The sequence below is a fragment of the Rhipicephalus microplus genome, chromosome 5 (assembly GCF_043290135.1).
Source record: "Rhipicephalus microplus isolate Deutch F79 chromosome 5, USDA_Rmic, whole genome shotgun sequence".
NCBI classification, from domain to species: domain Eukaryota; kingdom Metazoa; phylum Arthropoda; class Arachnida; order Ixodida; family Ixodidae; genus Rhipicephalus; species Rhipicephalus microplus.
In genome coordinates this window covers 13,629,465-13,647,915 of record NC_134704.1, presented here as the reverse complement: position 1 = coordinate 13,647,915, position 18,451 = coordinate 13,629,465, and the positions used below count along the sequence as shown (strand labels likewise).

The window sequence follows — 18,451 nt, the reverse complement described above, 5'->3', positions numbered from 1 at the left end:
ACAAGTCACTCTGTTGTTCATGGCTGCGTTTTTCTTGCTGCCTTGAAATTCTTGGTGTTTCACATTTTGATGCTTTTTGGAGTGACAGTCTCTTTGAATATGTGCTGCAGCCAGCCGCCTGAGCTGCGGCTGGGTCCCCCCCAGAAGCAGGCCCGGCCTGAGGATGGGGTGGACGGGGCTGACCAGGAGAGTCCCCCCAACCGTGGCAGCACACCCCCCCGCAAAGCACCCCCGCTGCGTCGCCTCGACGATGAGGCTCTCAAGCGGTCGCGCCTGCACTCCCAACAGTGAGTGTAGTTTTGGCTCTTTCAACTGCGCAGCACTTCAAGGGGGTCTGGCTTATCATCCATCCGATGTGGTGTGATCAGACTCGCCGTAAAGCGCTCGACACAGGCCATTTGAAAGGTAGAAATGCTCATCACTGGGTGTCAATGAATGAACAAGATCTAAGTATAATTAACAGGAATAATTAAAAAGTAGTAGCAATAGTAAACTTCTTTAAAAACGCTTTGGACATACAGAGCTGACTCAGGCGCATCACCGCCTCGCTGAGTGAGTGAATGCCCCTCCTCCTGCGCCTCACGAGCGAGGAAAGGCGGTACATCGTTACATCTGGTGCGGTCAGGGGCTTTTGATCAAAATGGAGTAAAGTGCGTGGTGCTTTGCAGGGAGTAAAGAGGAGGTGCTTTGCAGGGGCACGGTTCTCGTTTTCTTCTGCAAAATCACAGTCACAAACAGTCAGCTTCAATTTCGTCGTATATACAATTACTGTAGCACATTGCAAGGGAACCATAATAAGCCGTCGGCCGGATGGCGAAACCTAAAGTTCTGAAATCAACCAAGTGTGCGTTGCAGTGCGGATGCAGAGAACGAGGGGAACGGTTAGTGACAGGCCTTAGAGCTTGCACGCCTCCGATGCGAAAAGTTGTCTGTGCAGCGACACGAGCATGCATTCTCGAGGCGGTAAAGATGGGGAGATAGAGGGAGAAAAGCGCTTGAGCAGTTCCGCTGACCCATCAGCAACTAGGTTTAAGTGTTCGTGCACGGTATTCTAGAGACCCTAGCTTGGGAGAAGTCTTCGGAAGAATTGACTGTGTATTCGCAGCCCATTTGACTGCGCTTGTATGCTAGGCAAGACGTGCGCCCATCCGAAGCATTGGAAAGTCTCTTCGTGCGCACGCCAGCGAGCTGGCTCGGGTGGGTTGGGGTACCCAAAATATGCAAAAAATAATTTTTTAGTGAAGCTGGCAAAATATTTGGGGTGCACAAATTAGGCAAGGGCACCAATTATGCAAGTAAATACGGTACTTTGCCCCTTCCTGCATTCTATGTGCAGGTATGAGCTGTCGCAGGACCTTCTGGACAAGCAAGTGGAAATGTTGGAGCGCAAGTACGGGGGCGTGCGGGCACGCACGGCAGCGCTGACCATCCAGCGGGCCTTCCGCAGCCACTGCATGCAGAAGCGCTTCCTGGACTTGGCCAGTGCATCCAAGGGGGAGCGTCGGCTCTCGCGGCGCATCCATGCACTGGACCTGCTCGGCCCCTCCGGTGCCAGTCCTCCTTCCTCAGAGAGTGCCCTGCCGTGGCCCGCCCACCATCGCACCCCTACAAAAGGAGCCCTGGCGGAAGCTGCGGCAGCTGCGGCGGCTGCCAGCAGGCGGGTGCCCCCTCAAGTGCCCCGACGATCTTCCTCCATTCCTGGCACCGCCACCACAACTTCTACTTGCTCAAAGGAAAGCTCTGGGAGCTGGAAGCACAGTGGGGTGAGTGTCATAGTAAAGTTACTGTTTCCCTCCGTTATAGCACTGCATTAAGTCTTTGTTAAGTCTGTGAGAAGTTGGTTTTCTTCTTTCAAGTTCTGATGCCATCATTAACGCCCTTAGCTTTATTGATATAGCAACTAGCCTGGACATCAGCATTTTTAGAATCATCCCCTCTGAGCTTTTCATCGTGCATGTGAGAGTTGATAACACCTGACGCACTCCTAAGTGCTGGCTAAATACGAATGTGAAGCTTAGTTAGCCATTACGTCTCCAAAGCTGCTTTCAGTAAGAAAAGTTCATGCGTTCTAGAGAGTAACAATTAGGCCCAGCCTTCTGAGCTTTTATGGATGTTACTGGATTCTCACATGGGTTTAATTGACCATGACCACTCTCTCTCCCTCTTAAGGTGTCACTAACTTATTTTTATTAGCTGCTTCCTGTATTGTCATTTCTGACTGGCTGCTTTAGGTTGTGTCCTCCTTTTTCTGCCATTCTTTCCGGCTTGAGCGTTGGGGTTGGTCATGCTTTCTTTTGGAGTGAAGGGGAAAAGATGTGATGTGTGATGAACACAAGCGCTGAAAAAGCTTCCAAATTAATAAAATGTTATTAAGCAGCTGCATTGTGTCTGCCCGCTATCCTACGGTCTAAATATGCTTCTCTTCTTCAGTCTCCAGCAACCCAAGCAGCGTCTACAGCCCCAGCCAATGGTAGTGGTCAGCCTGCGCTGCCCTCAGCGCGGCCAGAGGACAAGCGGCTCAGCAACATTTCAGAAAACAGTGAGGACAGTGTGGACTGCCCCGCGTACTCGTGTTCGCCACCAGCCTCTGACGTGCTTCTACTCTACCCACATCAGGGTCCGGGTAGTCCTAAGGACTCCTTAGGCTCCAAGGTTTGCAACATGATTTTCCTCTTAATCTCTGACATTTCTGTTGTCAAGGCTGGTATTGCACTGCACACGTATGGTATGTGCACATACACACACACACACACACAAGTCTGTGCATGCTGGCTAACTGCATGCTACTCCTAGGTTGAACTCATGTGCTCATATCATGCTCTGCATGTTAGTGGTACTTTTTTACTACTATGCCTGTCAAGACACAATAGCGGTCATTATCTCTGTTTTGATCCGCTGTAATATGTAGTCAAATAGTAAGCTCATGTTTTCTCTCGGTATTATCATTTACCCTTTAAGTGCTTTATTTTTGTTTTGTTTTTTAAATTGACAGCCAAGCATGCCTATTTTTTATATTTGATTTCGAATATAATTGCACTAAAAATTGAAAAAATATTTGTACCACATACTTAGTCAAATCAGCACAACAATATTTATTTCTAAACTATACATAGAAAACCAGCCACCTGCTTTTAATAAAAATATACACTTCATAAAGAAAACAGTTGCAGACACCATATCTTTCTTCAGGGGGGACGCGGCTTTGGCATCGCGAAATTTGGTTAAAAAATCGATTTTCTGAAAATCTCATTTTCACATTTTGGGACCCCTTTTCTATCTAATTTCGAAGTTTCGTCCCTGAAAACAGCGTAGAAATGACGTAAAAAATTTTTATCGAAGCTAGGGTGGCGATGAAGTTCACGGAAATTGCGAAAAAACTGCGTTTTTCGAACCGCGATAACTCTGCAATCACGCAACCTAGCGCCGCCCTCTTTGTCTCTATGGATAGCGCGATTCTTCCGTTTCAAATTTGCCGCCTCGGCCGGCTGAACCAGGCAAGAGCAAGCCCACAGCAAGCCAAAGTGTAAAGGTATCGCAACAGTTTCCGAATGGCGACGCGCGTCACGTGACTGTACGGCGGCTCCGCATTGGTGGCCCGTGCGGTCGCTTGTAGCAATCGGCGCAAATGTCGTCTGCTCTACGCGCTGACAGCGCTGACGGGCCCTTACTGCATTTGTTTTCAACTCGTCGCGGCGTGGTTTCGTGCGGTTGCTTGTAGCATTCGGCGCAAATGTCGTCTGCCCTACGCGCTGACGAGCCGCTTACTGCATTTGTTTTCAACTCGTCGCGGCATGGTTTCGTGCGGTCGCTTGTAGCAATCGGCGCAAAGGTCGTTTGCTCTACGCGCTGACAGCGCTGACGGGCCGCTTACTGCATTTGGTTTCAACTCGTCGCGGCGTGGTTTCGAGATCGCATCGTGCTGCGATAAGACCGGCGCTCGTGAAAGGAGAAAAACGTTGTTATCCAGTCTGGCGCATTGCAGTTTTGAGATCAGTTCCCGCATGCGATCATGGACCGGCGATCGTTCAAGAAGAAACGCAAGACTGCGCAGCAATTTGGTGCTCGTAAGCCGAAGCCGCCGATTGTGAAAAAGAAATTCAGTCCGGCAACTTCTGCGAGCAGCGACGACGGCGTGCGGCACGCATGGAGCATCGTCCGCGAGCATCGACGAAACTGTTCATATGCCTGTGGAGCAGTGCTTTGTGCTGTCTGAGGAAACATCCATTCGTCGTTCCGCGCAGGCTGCAGACATCGCGGATGCTAAGCCTAGCACTTCGCGCGAGGATGTATTCATCGCGGATGCCCAGCCAAGCACTTCGCGCGAGGATGTAGACGCCGCGGATGCTAAGCCTAGCACTTCGCGCGAGGATCTAGACATCGCGGATGCTCAGCCAAGTACTTCGCGCAAGGATGCGAGGCCGTCTACCAGCACCACCAGTAGCACGATTCGGACACTAAGGTCCGCACTGCAAAGGACACTAAGGAATACAACCCTGGTGGCTATTAGGCATGTAAACCGTGACTCAAGACTTTGAACCTCGTTTTCTCAATACTGTTTTTTTGGCATGTTGCTCAGCTCGTGGAGCAGATATCTTCGCAACTACTTGACAGATTTTGATTCTGTTTTTTTTTTTGTAATGCTCCTTGAACTGTGCTTCAGGGGGCTGCGTTTTTATTTTTAAAATTTAGCCTTTTAAAAATTTTTGGTAGGGTTTCTTGTTTGTAGTGCAAATGTGCTCATTGAAGTATCAGTGGAGAAAACATGAACTACAAATTTTAGTGTTGCAAAAAAATTATTTTGACAACGCAGCCCCCTAGAGCATACATTCACCTCTGTACACAGTGTTTACCAACTTTCTATGTCATTTTTTAAACTCTCCAGCCGCTCCACGAGGTCCAGTAATGGAATTATTTGTTTCTCAGAAAGTTTTCATGATATCATCTTGAAATTTTTATGGAAGCATTATGAGGTCATTTTTAGTCTCTGTGCCAATTTTCATCAAGATCTAACCAGAAACAAGAAAGTTCGTTCCGAAAGGCACGTCCCCCCTTAAATTGTGTAAGCTAAGCACCCTTGGGCTACATGACTCTGGAAGCTTCAGGACTGCTTGAAAAATTTCAAAACGCAAGATACAGTTAAACCTGCTTATAATGAACCTCCAAATGACAAATTCCTCGATATAATGAAGTTTTTGTATTCCCCGCTGTTGCTCCATAGAAGCACATTTATTTGCTACCTCTCCTCTATGTATCAAAGTAACAGCGGGAGACAACCTTGATACATGAAATTTTTCCCGGACAACCTATAGATTTTGCCCCGGATTTTGTGATTTTGGTACGAGCATGCATCTTCTGCGGGTTCCCTGCTGCCATTTAAACGCAAAGCGGCGGCAACGCGCACGGCGCGCTTGTGGCCCCGGCAACAACTAGGCGAGAGCGAGCGCTCATCACTGCTTGCGGGTGAGCGCGAGGCAGGCAGGCAGGCCTGTACTCCACAAGCTGGCATTGCAGACGTTCTTGTTGCCGAGGACGCAAGCACGGTTGTGCCCCCCTCCCTTCCAAACCAAAAACAAGAAAAGTACTTTTGCGTTGGCAGCGCTGCGCTGCATGTGGAGGGTGCTTGACCAGATAGTTTTGTGCGGCATCCCTGTCGTTTGCGCTTCGTTTTTGAAGCCGTGCGCGCATGCATGATGTGGCCCTCGACTACGTTCAGCTTTGCTTTTTATTTTTATTTAGTTTATTTAATTCCTTTTTAATGCGAACAACCATGTCATCACTAGGTATATAAATGTCAGATTAGGCGGAAATTGGAAACTCTTCGAGGCCACAGTAACGACGGATCTTCAGAGGTCGGCTCGTCATGCGCTTACGTCTAGCGCCGCGTCGCGAGTTCGCAGGCTCATAGCTTTCGCGATTAGCTTTCGTAACAACATGACGGTGTGTTGAATGCAATGTAATGAATGTGATGGCAAAAAATTGTAATGTTATACAAAGTAAGGCTGGCAGCCAACCCTTTTAGATCCGATATCACGGAACTCCTACAAAACGCTGGTGTAAGCAAATACAGTCGCTCCAGGGAGAAGTGCTCTTTTCGCACAGTCTTTCCGAGTTGAAGGTGCACTGATGCTTGCCGAAATAGCACGTGTGCCAGGTATCTCTCTCGACCGCCCTTAAAATCAAAGTTCTTCATTGTTGCTCTTCGAGCCCCCTCCCCCCCCCGCGTTTTCTCATTCAAGACTTGTGGTTTCCGTTCTGTTTGAGCATTCGACGGCAGTTCTAACACGTGGGGGATGTTATCTTATGAGCCTTCGAGGCGTTTGATCTCTGCTTCAGCAGCGCTCACGCATGTTTGCCCGCTCGTGAAAATTACCATGTGTGGGGGCATGTTATCAATTTGCACTTGTTAAGAAACGTGGCGGTGATGACAAACACCAGCCGACAGTGTCTACATAATTGCTATCGTAATAATAATGCAGTGTTTTTTACTGCTAAACAAGTATTTTAGGTTAGCTCTGCCTTCGGTACCCCTTTTGTTTAATTTGTGCATGTATTTTTGAAATTTTCGTCCCACACCTGCATATAACAAAATTCTTTTTATAATGAATTTTTCCGAGGATTTGTCAATTTAGTTTATCCAGGTTTAACTTTAATACAAAGTGGCTTCACTGAAGGAGCCGCTCTATTTACCATCATTCCTGTCTTCACTTCCGGACACAATATAAACGACTGCATTCAAATCATCATGTCGCAGAAGATAATGCTCAAAATGAAAAGCTTCTTTTTCATGTTTACTGCCAACTATGCATGGGTCACCGCCACAGTATGCCATCTGTTCATACGAAAAACGTGCCAGTGTGCCGGAGGCGACTGCAGCCTGCAATGTGATCATTCCCGGCCACTCGTCGGACCTAGACCCACGCATGAAACACATTTTAGAAGAGTTTAGCGAAATCTTCACCACAACTCCGGGCTGCACAACCCTGGCAGAGCATCGCATAGACACGGGAGACAACCCACCTGTTCGATGCAAACTGCGACCAGTGAATGCCAAGAAGCAGGCCATCATGGACAACTGCATTCAAGACCTGCTGGCACAGAACCTCATCCACCCTAACCAAAGTCAGCATGCCAGTGCTCCAGTCCTGGTTGAGAAGTCTGGTGGCTACCGCATGACTGTGGATTACCGCCAGCTGAATGCACGCACTAAGGTGCCAGTCTACCCCATGCCGAGGACTGATTGGTTGCTGGCACAGCTGGGACGAGCTAGGTGGTTCTCAAGTTTTGATCTTTCACAGGGTTCTTTTTCAAATCCCTGTTCAAGAGCAGGATATTCCAAAGACAGCGTTCATTTGCCATTCGAGTTCATGAGAATGCCTTTTGGAGTTGCCGGAGGTCCTGCCACGTTTCAGACCCTGATGGACCGACTACTGGAGGGAATTAATCACCAGTTTGCCATGGCGTTTCTCGATGATGTCCTGGTGTATTCGGAGACCCTAGAGGATCATCTTGAGCATGTTCGGGAGGTGTTGAAGCGGATAAGTTCGGCACAGCTGACCATTAACCCAAAGAAGGTGCACGTGTGCTGTCAATACCTTAAGTTCCTTGACCATGAAATATCGCCCGGGCAGTGCAGGCCGGACAAGGAAAAAGTGCGAGCTGTGCTGGACTATCCTCAACCAACAACACTCAAACAGCTGCAGGCCTTCCTGGGACTAGCAGGCTATTACAGAGGGTTCATACCTCAGTTTTCTATCACTGCACGTCCACTCACAGAACTCCTTAAGAAAAAACAACATTGGTGGTGGGAGCTGCAGCAAGAGGAAGCCTTTAGAGCACTTAAGCAGTCCCTGGCCGACGATGTTGTTGTAAACTTGCCGGACCTCAACAGACCATTCGTGGTGGAAACAGACACCAGTGGAGTCGGCATTGCAGCGGTGCTTCTGCAGGCAGCCGAGAGTGATGCTCAACTGCGTCCAATAAGCTTCATTAGCAGGGTCCTCACTGAGGCAGAGCAGCGCTATACAGTGCAAGAATGGGAGTGTCTGGCTGTGTTGTGGGCAGTGGACAAGTTCCGACCATACCTTGAGTTCACCGAGTTTGAGGTGCACTGTGATCACTCCTCACTGTCCTGGATGTTCACCACATACCAGGCCTCACCACGTGTAAAGCGTTGGGTTTTGCGGCTGAAAGGTTTCAACTGCAGAATCAAGTACAGGCGGGGTCTTGCAAATGTGCCAGCCGACGCCTTGAGCAGAGCTCCCCTTCAGCATCAGGAAGTTCCAAGCCCGAGTCTACACGAGACGCTGTTCCCTATGGCTGTTCCAGAGCCCAGCCCACCAATCAGCTTTGAGGCAGCTGCTGTAGCATCTGAAGTGGACGACACTACTGTCTTGAATGATGCAGGGCTCCTCGCCCAGGAACAAGAGCAGGACCCCATACTGTCAAAACTACGAACTGTGATGAAGGGAGGGAAGCTTCCGCCCACTGACAGTGATCAACCTTTGATCAAAGACCTGGCAGAGACGACCGAGATAGAAGAGAGTGGGTTGCTTGTACAGCACCGAGGGAACAGGAAAGTACCTTGGCTACCAAACCATCTCTGCAACTTGGTCCTGCGACTGTCCCATGACCACCCGATTAGCGGCCACTCCGGCTTTTTTAAGACCCTCAAACGCGTTTCTCAGAATTTCGTGTGGCTGGGTATGCGCTCGGACATATCCAAGTATGTGCGATGCTGCCAGGTTTGTCAGCGCACCAAAGCCCACCGGCAGAAGCCAGAAGGGCTGATGAGCAGTCGATGGGCTACTGCCCCTATGGAACAGCTCAGCGTGGACATAATTGGGCCCTTGCCTATGACGCCTCGACGCCACAAGTACCTTCTCGTGGTGATTGACAAGTTCACCAAGTTCATTGAACTTTTTCCATTGCGGGCAGCAAACAGCAAGAGTGTGGTGGCCTGCATGATCCAGGTTTTTTGCAGACATGGCACACCTGTCTCCATTTCACGTGATAATGGAAAGCCGTTTGTAAGCAGGTTGTGGAAGGGCCTCCTTGAGCATTGGGGCATACAAGACCGACACACTGTTCCGTACCGCCCTGCCGGGCAAATGGTGGAGCGCCACAATGGCATTATCAAGCAGTGCCTTAGGGCTTATTGTTCCAACCACAAAGGCTGGGACCAGCACATCCCTGAAATCGCCCTGGCCATGCGCACAGCTAAAAGCGTTGTCACGGGCTACACGCTTGCCTTTCTCTGTTATGGCCGGGAGCTGAGAACCCCATGGACACAGGCTGAGGCCAAAGACGACGCGGAGCCTCCTGCGACAGCATACCGTGCATTTGCTACTGAGGTCTCCAAGTGTCTGCAGGAGGTGCTTGACTTCTCCAGGACACACCAAAACCACATGTGGCGCGCCCAGAAGACTCGCTACGACCAGCACAGGCGGCCACTGACAATACAGGAGGGTGATCTTGTTCTGCTCGAAAGCCACTCCCTCAGCGATGCCACCAAGGGCTTCTCCTCGAAGCTTGCACGCCGGCGTTCTGGTCCCTTTCGGGCAGTGAGACGTGTAGGACAGAATGACTTTGTTCTAGTGTACCCCAAAACGGGTCGTCGCCACGGTGTGAGACACGCAGATCAGCTGACACTGTACCATGACGCTGCAGGCGATGTGTAGTGGTGGCTTCACATTTTGAGGGGGGGGGGGTGGGGGGGAACCTGTGAGGGTGGCCGACAGAGGGCGTTACGTGACGGCGTCATCATCATCGGGACTTGGCCGAGAGAGGGCACTACGTGACGGCGTCATCATCATCATTGGGACTGGAGTGGTGGGGGTTGCGTGTGTGGGAAAGGGGGGTTCGGGCTGGTTGGAAGGAGTGGTAAGACGTAGCAGTGGTGGTGTGCGATTTAGGGTTAGCGCGTGACAAGAGAAAAAAGAAAACATGTGCGTTTACTCTGCATATTTTACTCTTATAACGATCAGATGCATATTTTTAAACAAACAGTGAGCATTAACTCGAACCATTTTTTCCAACATACGCATAGGTTTACAGGTATTGAATATATTGAAAAAGTTAAAGTGCTAGGTGAAAATTAAAAGCGGTTTTTAGCTGATGTTCCAAGTTTTGTACAGTAAGGGGCTGCTTCTCACAGAATCAGTTCCAATCTCATGTTGCGCTGTATATACTCTTTTGCAGGGTAGTGAGGCGCTGCGTAAGCGCCAGTACCGGGTGGGGCTGAACCTGTTTAACAAGCGACCCGAGAAAGGAATCCGCTATCTGACAGAGCGCGGCTTCCTGGATCCGTGCCCTCGAGCAGTAGCCAGGTTCCTCATCTCGCGCAAGGGCCTGAGTAAGATGCGCATCGGCGAGTACCTGGGTGACCTGCAAGGTCCATTCAATGCCCGTGTGCTGGAGTGCTTCGTCGAAGAGCTGGACTTCGCTGGAATGCAGGCAAGTGCATGTAGCCATCTCTAAGTAACCTTCTTTTACTTGAGTTTTGCTTTTTTAGTTTTGGACCGCAAAGGGTCTAATGTTTGCTCAAGTGAAATCAGTAATTCAGATTGGTATGTTTTCTTCAAAAACTGCACTGCCACTAATTTCATCATCACATGTTTGTTTATAAAAAACAAAATGATCGTCAAAGTCTCATTTTTTTATTTTGCTGTAAAATATTTGCAGATGAATGTGAGCGTGATGTCGCAGATATGAAGTCATGATTGTATATTCGCCTCATTGGTTGAACAAAGTTCGGAAAGTTGGTATTATGAAGGGCCAGTAAATAGGCTACGAATTGTTTTACACCCCCAAACAAGCTCGCGAATTTGTACAGTAGACTGCGGCGATCACATTTTTCGAACATTACAGCACTGTGTGCTGCGCAGACCCTCCATTTCGAAAGAAAGAAAATACCACACCTGAACAATCTCCCTCACGCACACCTGCCTATGGGCAACTACTCGTACCGCTGAGTTCGTCGATTGGCCTTTTGCTCTATGAAATGGCGCCTTGGCCGTGTGGTGATGCTGTTTTGGCTACACAGTCCACATTTTCATTTTCTAGTGCTGCTCTCTGCCGTTTTGTAGAGCCAAAGACACAATGGCAGAAGCGGTATTGCCAGAAGGAAAGCCTCCGAGATACAGGCATTCCACTACTTTACCGCTAAAGGAAGGGTGCTCTTCTCACCACGCTTCCCCCCACACCGCTATGACAAATGCTCTTGTGGGGCAAGTCCTGCTCGATTGTTGGCTGTGCGCAAATTATGTACTGCTGACATGTCATGTCGCCAAAGTAGGTGGAGTCACGACGATAGGCTCCGCCTTCCCCCTTTCTATGAAAGAGAAGAATGGCAAGGCCATGTGATAATTTGAAATAAGCTGAAAAAGACGTCTTTACCCCCCTAACTTCCTTATTAAAGCACAATATTCACAAAACTATTGCAGCACCATGTTCACATAGCAAAAGTGCGCACATTTCTCATTATAATTTTTGCGCCATGGGGTTGTTTACTGGCCCTTTGCCCCATCAGATGTAACCTATTTTTCCCGATTGGGAATCATTTAGGCCCTAGTAGTTGCTGTCAAAACCTGATTTCGCTGCTAATTCATGCGGGAACTTCATGGTGGCCTTGCCCTGTATATTTTCTTTCTACATTTTCTTGCTTACCAGCTATCTTTTTGCAGCTTGTGCGAGTGTATACATTTTTTCTTTTTAGTGTCCCTGCAGTGTATCTTCAAGGGCATATGCAATATCGGTTGTGAATCAAGATTCCGATATATTTTGCAAGAACCGTTCCATGTGTGATTAGAATGCGTTGCTGGACAAGTTGGTGGATTGTCTGAAAATAAAGGAGTGCCCATTCTTGTCTACTTGTCTCCTGTGTTTTCTTTTTTGCGCTCTGCTTTTATTTTCAGACATGGGGGACTAAATCGTATATCTTTAAGTCAAATTCAGCCATTTTCAGACATGGGGGACTAAATCGTATATCTTTAAGTCAAATTCAGCCATGATCATAAAAAAACATGCCAGTGAGGCTTGCATCGCTGCTATGTCATAGCTCTGTTCAATTGGGAGTTCAATTTGCACTCTGCCTTGTTATACTTTGTTACAACTTTTCAAATTTGTCTAATTTGATATACTCTATGGACTTGATGTGTGTGTAGGTGCAACAGTATATGAAGGAAAGAAGCGGAAATATAATTGTTTTTTTTTTTTTTTCTTTGTTAGACGCAATAGTTCTCATTAATATTTCAACTGTATGTAGAATACACCGTCTTCACTTTGAGTTTGTTGCTTTGGAAGGACACTATTGCTTTCATGAATTAATCTGTTCGTACAAGTATTAAGCTTTCAGTGTGTTAAAGTGGGTGAATTAATTGCCGCAGGTGGACCTGGCCCTTCGGCGATTTCAGAGCCATTTTCTGCTACCAGGGGAGGCACAGAAGATTGAGCGGCTAGTCGAGGTATTCAGCCATCGATACGCACGCTGCAACCCAGATGTTGTGGCCAAACTGGCCAGTCCCGATACTCTCTTCGTGCTGGCCTTCTCGGTGGTGCTGCTAAACACAGACCTGCACACGCCCTCGGTGAAAGCTGACAAGCGCATGAAGCTGGAAGACTACGTCCGTAACCTGCGAGGGGTGGACGAAGGACAAGATCTCGACAGGGACATGCTTGCTGGCATCTATGAACGCATCAAAGCACACCCGTTTCGGCCTGGCTCTGATCATGTCAGCCAAGTGCTCAAAGTGCAGCAGTCCATTGTAGGAAAGCGACCGGTGGGTTGTGTTTTCTTGCTAAAATTGCTCCATCCTACCCTTCACTGTACTGTACATCGTAATGTATATTGTGCCCCAAATACTGTACCGCAGTCCTCTGTACCACGTACGGCACAATACACTTAAAACAGAGAAACTATACTTGAGTACCTGGTTTCTGTGCATTAGCTTTAACCTGTTCAACTGTTTAAGTTGGCAACGGATGTGCCAAACCAGGCAGTGACAAGATGAAACTCTTCACCACTAATGCTTGGGTCATTCCTTGCCAAATCATCTGTTTTTTCGACCATCATAAACATGGATGAAAAAATTTCTACGTTTTCGCAGAAGCTCGAAACTCATTCTGGTGGCTTGTTTTTGTTGTCAATACTTTTGCCGCATATTTGTGAAATTTCATGGAATAAGCACTAATTGAGCTGTAGGGCATTCAACTATTCAGTGTCATGCACTTAATTGACTGCAGCATGCAGTCAATAAAGTGGCGTCTATGGAAAGCTAATGAAGTAATGCAACTGAAAAAATTAGACATTCTTCAATTATATCAACATTTATAGCATCTTTCGCACAAGCAAAAATGCTAAACATTTCTGATTTTGATATTTTTTAAAGAAACATATGAACTAAACTAGAATAAATAAAATAGCAAATAGTGGTCTGTGTAACATACTATCAGAGAAAAATATTTCAGCTAATAAACTTTTAAAGTGTGCCTGGAAAAAATTCAACAGTTTCCTTTCTTAAAAAAAGCTCTACTGGTAGCATTTCTTTTGAAGGGACAAGCTCGGAAAAGAGCCTAACTTGGGGACGTGTGTTCAATTCAGGTTGATAGATTTCAATGGTGGGCAAATGCAAAAACACCTGCGTACTCAAATTTCAGTAAAAGTTAGAACTGCCCATGTAGTGAAAATTAATGATTAGTCCCCTGTGCACCTTGCCTCAAAGTTATTCCATACCCATAGTGTGATTCTAGGCACCTTGGAGCATCATGACAGTTTTGCCAACAGAACAACCCATATAAGCTGTGGTTCTGTATTCAAGCTACAAGAATTTGTGTGTGCTGCTACTGATGCATGCTCTGGTATGGCTTTTCTGGCAGAATTTGGCTCTTGCTCATCGTCGTCTGGTGTGCTACTGCCGTCTCTATGAGGTCTACGATGTCCACAAGAAAGAACGCCCCGGTGTGCATCAACGTGAAGTGTTCCTCTTCAATGACCTCCTGTTGGTAAAGGCTGCTTGCATACATTTTTAAGAGCTGTGCATTGGTGTCTCACTTTCTGCTAAGAAGCAGTTACACTCAAACCTCATTACAACGAAGTTGAAGGGGAGCCACAATTATTTCGTTATATCGATTATAACAGTTTGTGGCAATGCATGCTCAAATGGGCGCACACCTATAAGCATGCAAAGAAGAAAACCGGCTCGCGGCCCGATGTACCGCTATGTGACCACGCGTTCGACGGAAAATAAACACAGTCGTATCTCATTAATTCAAACACGCTTAATTCGAACTTCCGGTTAATTCGAACTCACGCTGTGGTCCCGTCAAAGCTATGTGTATTCCAATGGGCGAATCTTGTAATTCGAACGCACAAGCACTTGCGACGGTTAATTTGAACATACCGCACTCTGAAAATGCTCTCAGCACCATGCCCGATCCCGCGGTGGCACCTCTCAACGCTGCCTGTGAAGAAGGAAAAAAAAAAAGAAATGGAAAGAAAAGACTGTGGTAGATTGTTTCCTCTCTCTCAAATGCCGATCTGCGACGTGCCTGTACCACGCTTCTCCCTTTTTTGTCTCTGCATGTAGGGACCCTTGATGCGCATAGAGAGAGAGAGGGGAAAAAAGAAAGAAAGCTGTCACAGAGAGTTCTCCTTTCTCAATGCAGAGGGTAGCAGCGGAGACGCAGTCGTTGCCGTCTTCTTTAGAGAATGTTGGCGTTGAACGTAGACACGCCCTACTATGCTTTGCAAACTACGTGCGAAATTGATTGACTCGCTGCAAGGCAAACATGTGCAGACGCGCATCACTGATTACTTCAATTAATGATGGATGTCTTCTGATTTGTGAATAAATGTAAGTCTTTTGAACCTTTCCCATCGTGTGTTCTCATAAGTGAGAGGGAAACCGCTTTTGGGTCAAGTGACCCACTGAGCGCTTCCTCAATCCTCTCCGCTGGCTGTGTGAGGAGGAGGGCTCTTTCGGCGGTTCGTGGCGTGGCTGTAAGGTCGGCGCGGTAGTTTTGAAAGAGCTACGCCGAACGAGCGTCGAATTCCGCAGAAAACGATATACGTACTATACTTAACACGCTACGGTCGCTTTTTTTTTTTTCAATAGACTATTTGATAGACTAATTTAGTTCGTTATATCCATTTACTGGTCAATTTTACTTCGTTACAACGAGGTTTAAAATACATGGTTCTCAATGGAACTTTCAAGGGGAATTTCATTTACTTCATAATATCCATTATTTTGTTATATCCCGTTACGTTATAACAAGGTTTGAGTGTATAGCTCTGCAGTGCTGCTGTATAGGGATGCAATTGTGGAACGATCCTATTCCTTTTTCCTATGCTTTAGCAGCAACTGGTAAGTTGCTGCTAAAGTGGCACTGACGGTTAATTCATACGTTGCTTAGTGCGTACCGAAACGTCGTTCCCAGCCAACTACGTATTAACGAGGTTTGACTGTACTGATATGAACTACATAAGAATAGTATGCAACAAATATAACCAGAAGCTAGCCAGTCGTTTCGTTTGCTAAAAAATAGTGGGACACTTATGCAGTGACGGAAGTGTTTCTCTAGTTGTTCCGAATTGCTCCGAAAGAAAATTGCTATTCCATGCTGCTCTAAACAGTAATTTTTGTTAGTAATTGCTCTAAACTTGCTCCGAAGTGACACTAAGAGAATGAGGACCAACTTTTACTGTTTGACAGACTCATAAGTCCTAAAGAAATTGGAAGGAATTTGTGTAGTATCATCTCAGCGTGCCACTAGGGTGCAGCATTATCGGCTCTAATCTCATTTGTATGTGAAAATTGGCATATTAAACATATAGCTCATGTGGCTTTTTTTTTTTTCCTCAGCTAGACATGCAGGCTTATGTGGTGAAGTGTGAAAATGAGCAGGATTGCTTTTATCTGATACCGATTATCTACTACTCATTCGGCAATAGTTATATGGGACTGGTTTGCTTCTAAAATTTGGCACTAGGCTTTTCAATGCTGATGGGATTTTTGCAACAAATACTAATATTTTAAATTGTAGCTCATTTCACAGAACATTTTTGACAACCTGCCATTGTTTGCTACATTAAATTTATATTGATTGTTGTCTGTCAAGTATGTTTCATAAGAAATATTAATATTTACGAGATGCTTTGACAATGCCCTGAACTCCAAGTAATGTATGGCAAATTTAATAGCTGCTCTAAACTAGCATTTTTTTTCTGCTCTTAAAACACTTATGGCTGCTCCAAAGCAGTACTTTTCCTGCTCTAAAGCATCTTCCAAAAAGTAACAAAGCATTTCTATCAATCACTGCATATGTCTCACTGATTCACTATTTTTTGTTTTTAATTGGGAAATCACTGTTCGACTGTCTAATGAGGACACAATCCCACTATTGGATAAATGGGTATTTTGAAATGAAACGGATAAAGTAAGTGGCACTGAGCATCACTTCTCAAAAGTTGTGTCGACCTCATTTCAGGAGAACGTCACCAGCTGCAGTTCCGCCTCTTGAGAACCTTCATAGTGCTGTGGTCTGTTCGTGTAAAGCTCGCTTCACTGCATGTACAAGACATTTTTTTTTTTCGTTCATTTGGCTATTCTTGCTTTTGCTGTCAAAATTGTAGAGTACAGATGTTGTCCCTGAACATGTGCCTGCATTTAACTTTTCAATGGGTATATGACATGAAGAAAAAATTACACCATCTCGCACTAAATAGAACCATGTGTGGATGCGAAGCAGCAGGCGCTAACGCTTACACTGGCAGTGGTGTTGACGCTGGCGCTAATCGCGACGTTGCGCAGGAGAGAAACCTGGAGAGGCAGAGAGCATGCAGTGATAGATCCGTGTTTCCTACTGGAACGTGTCAATCGCTACTAATGGGCAATGAGAAACAGAAGACTCCGGTTCTACATAGAAACCCATAATCTGCTTTTAGTTAACAGGTTCGCTGCAAATTTTTATTTTTCAACAAAATACAGGATAAATCTCCCACCTCCACTTCCTTAGTGGTCAAAATCCAGTGCCTATATGTCGGGGTGACTGGTGAACAGTTGTTCAGAGCAAGCATTTGGTTTTTTCAATCAAGAAACTTGCTGTTAGCGTAGCGAGACGAGAGAGGGAGAGTGTAGGAATGGAGGGGGAAGGATGCCTAACGGAGAGAAAGGGGGAGGGAACACACATTTGCAGTAGGAGTAGTTACGCCGCAGACCGAATCTAGCTCGACCATAAGACGTTTCACATCTAAAAAATATTTCTGAGCATCAATATCTGCAATTGTGCTGAGAGATGAGCAGGACGATTCATAGGGGATTGTTTCAGTGCATTTATTAGTCAAAGTCATTTCGCAAATTTATAACAAGGCGAGATGAGTGGAAGCTAATATGATCTCTCAGGAAATCCAGAAAAAAAGAAAATTATCCGGCATTCTGATTGGTAGGTTCTATCTACACCAAAAAGTGGAAAATTCAGAAGCTATCATGAAAAATTCACCGAAATTTAATGCTATTGTAGCACCACATCTCCCCTTTAGAAGCATTGTAAGAGAATTTTTCTCGATATTACGAAGACTTATGTAAGATGTGAGTGACTTAACGTTGTGCAAATTGCAACAGTTGATGGGGGGAAAAAATTTTTTCTGCAGGCGGAAAAGTGGGATTTATGTGTCCGACTGGCACACAGAGCATTCAAACCATGGAGGTGCCTTGTGATTAAACTATGAGGAATTTTGTATAGTCCAAGCAAAATGGTGACCGAAACTTCTGATATGTGATGTTGTAAAACAGTCTAGTGACTGATCAAAGTCCATACAATATGAATTGTTTTCTTACCTCCACATAATTTTAGTGTGGTCTTTTCGTGGTGCCTGACAGGTCAAAGTGTTTTGTTCATTGGACTTGATAAATAGCAGTGGTTCAATTTAGTGAACATATAATTAAAAGCACTTGACACGAACCTGGAGCTTATACTAAAGTGTGTCAGCTACAGGTGATTTTGGAAGGCATTGCAAGTGCTGGTTTTGAGAACTTTAAGCTTTGCTGTCGCTTGAAGCTTATCAAGTTCGCTGCTTTGGAGTTTTCGCTATATGTGAAGATTTTGTATCTCTAACTACTCTGATATTATGCCAAAAATGATAGGTAGGGAAGTGTGCATGCGTCTGTTTTCTGTGCGCTCCCAGTGGCCAATGTAGGCAAACTTGGGATGGGCCAGTGCGAGCACCACAGCGGCCTCTGGTCAGTGGACAGTGCCTGTAGCATGGTAAAAGAGTAAAATAACAACCAAGCTTCACACTGTGAGAAATTTGTAGCAAGGTGTCACACTATGCAAATTGCATAATGAGTGGATTGATAAATGCTTTCAATGCATTACAAATAGCTCAGTCATAATTTGTCATCAGCTACCGCATCAACCTAATGCACATAACAAACGTGTTATGGGTACCTTGCCT

At 46.2% G+C, this 18,451-nt stretch overlaps 1 protein-coding gene across 3 annotated transcripts in view; it reads left to right on the top strand.

Annotated features, from left to right (window-relative positions):
- The window catches only part of siz (Brefeldin-resistant Arf-GEF family protein schizo), a 28,278-nt gene that overhangs the window by 6,120 nt on the left and 3,707 nt on the right, over positions 1-18,451 (top strand). For all 3 annotated transcript variants that reach the window (XM_037426140.2, XM_037426142.2, XM_075894871.1), the window contains exons 2-7: positions 111-287; positions 1,337-1,763; positions 2,431-2,652; positions 10,198-10,452; positions 12,384-12,776; positions 13,873-13,998. In XM_037426140.2, the coding sequence (XP_037282037.2) occupies positions 111-287; positions 1,337-1,763; positions 2,431-2,652; positions 10,198-10,452; positions 12,384-12,776; positions 13,873-13,998 (1,600 nt within the window). The remainder of the gene's footprint in view (positions 1-110; positions 288-1,336; positions 1,764-2,430; positions 2,653-10,197; positions 10,453-12,383; positions 12,777-13,872; positions 13,999-18,451) is intronic.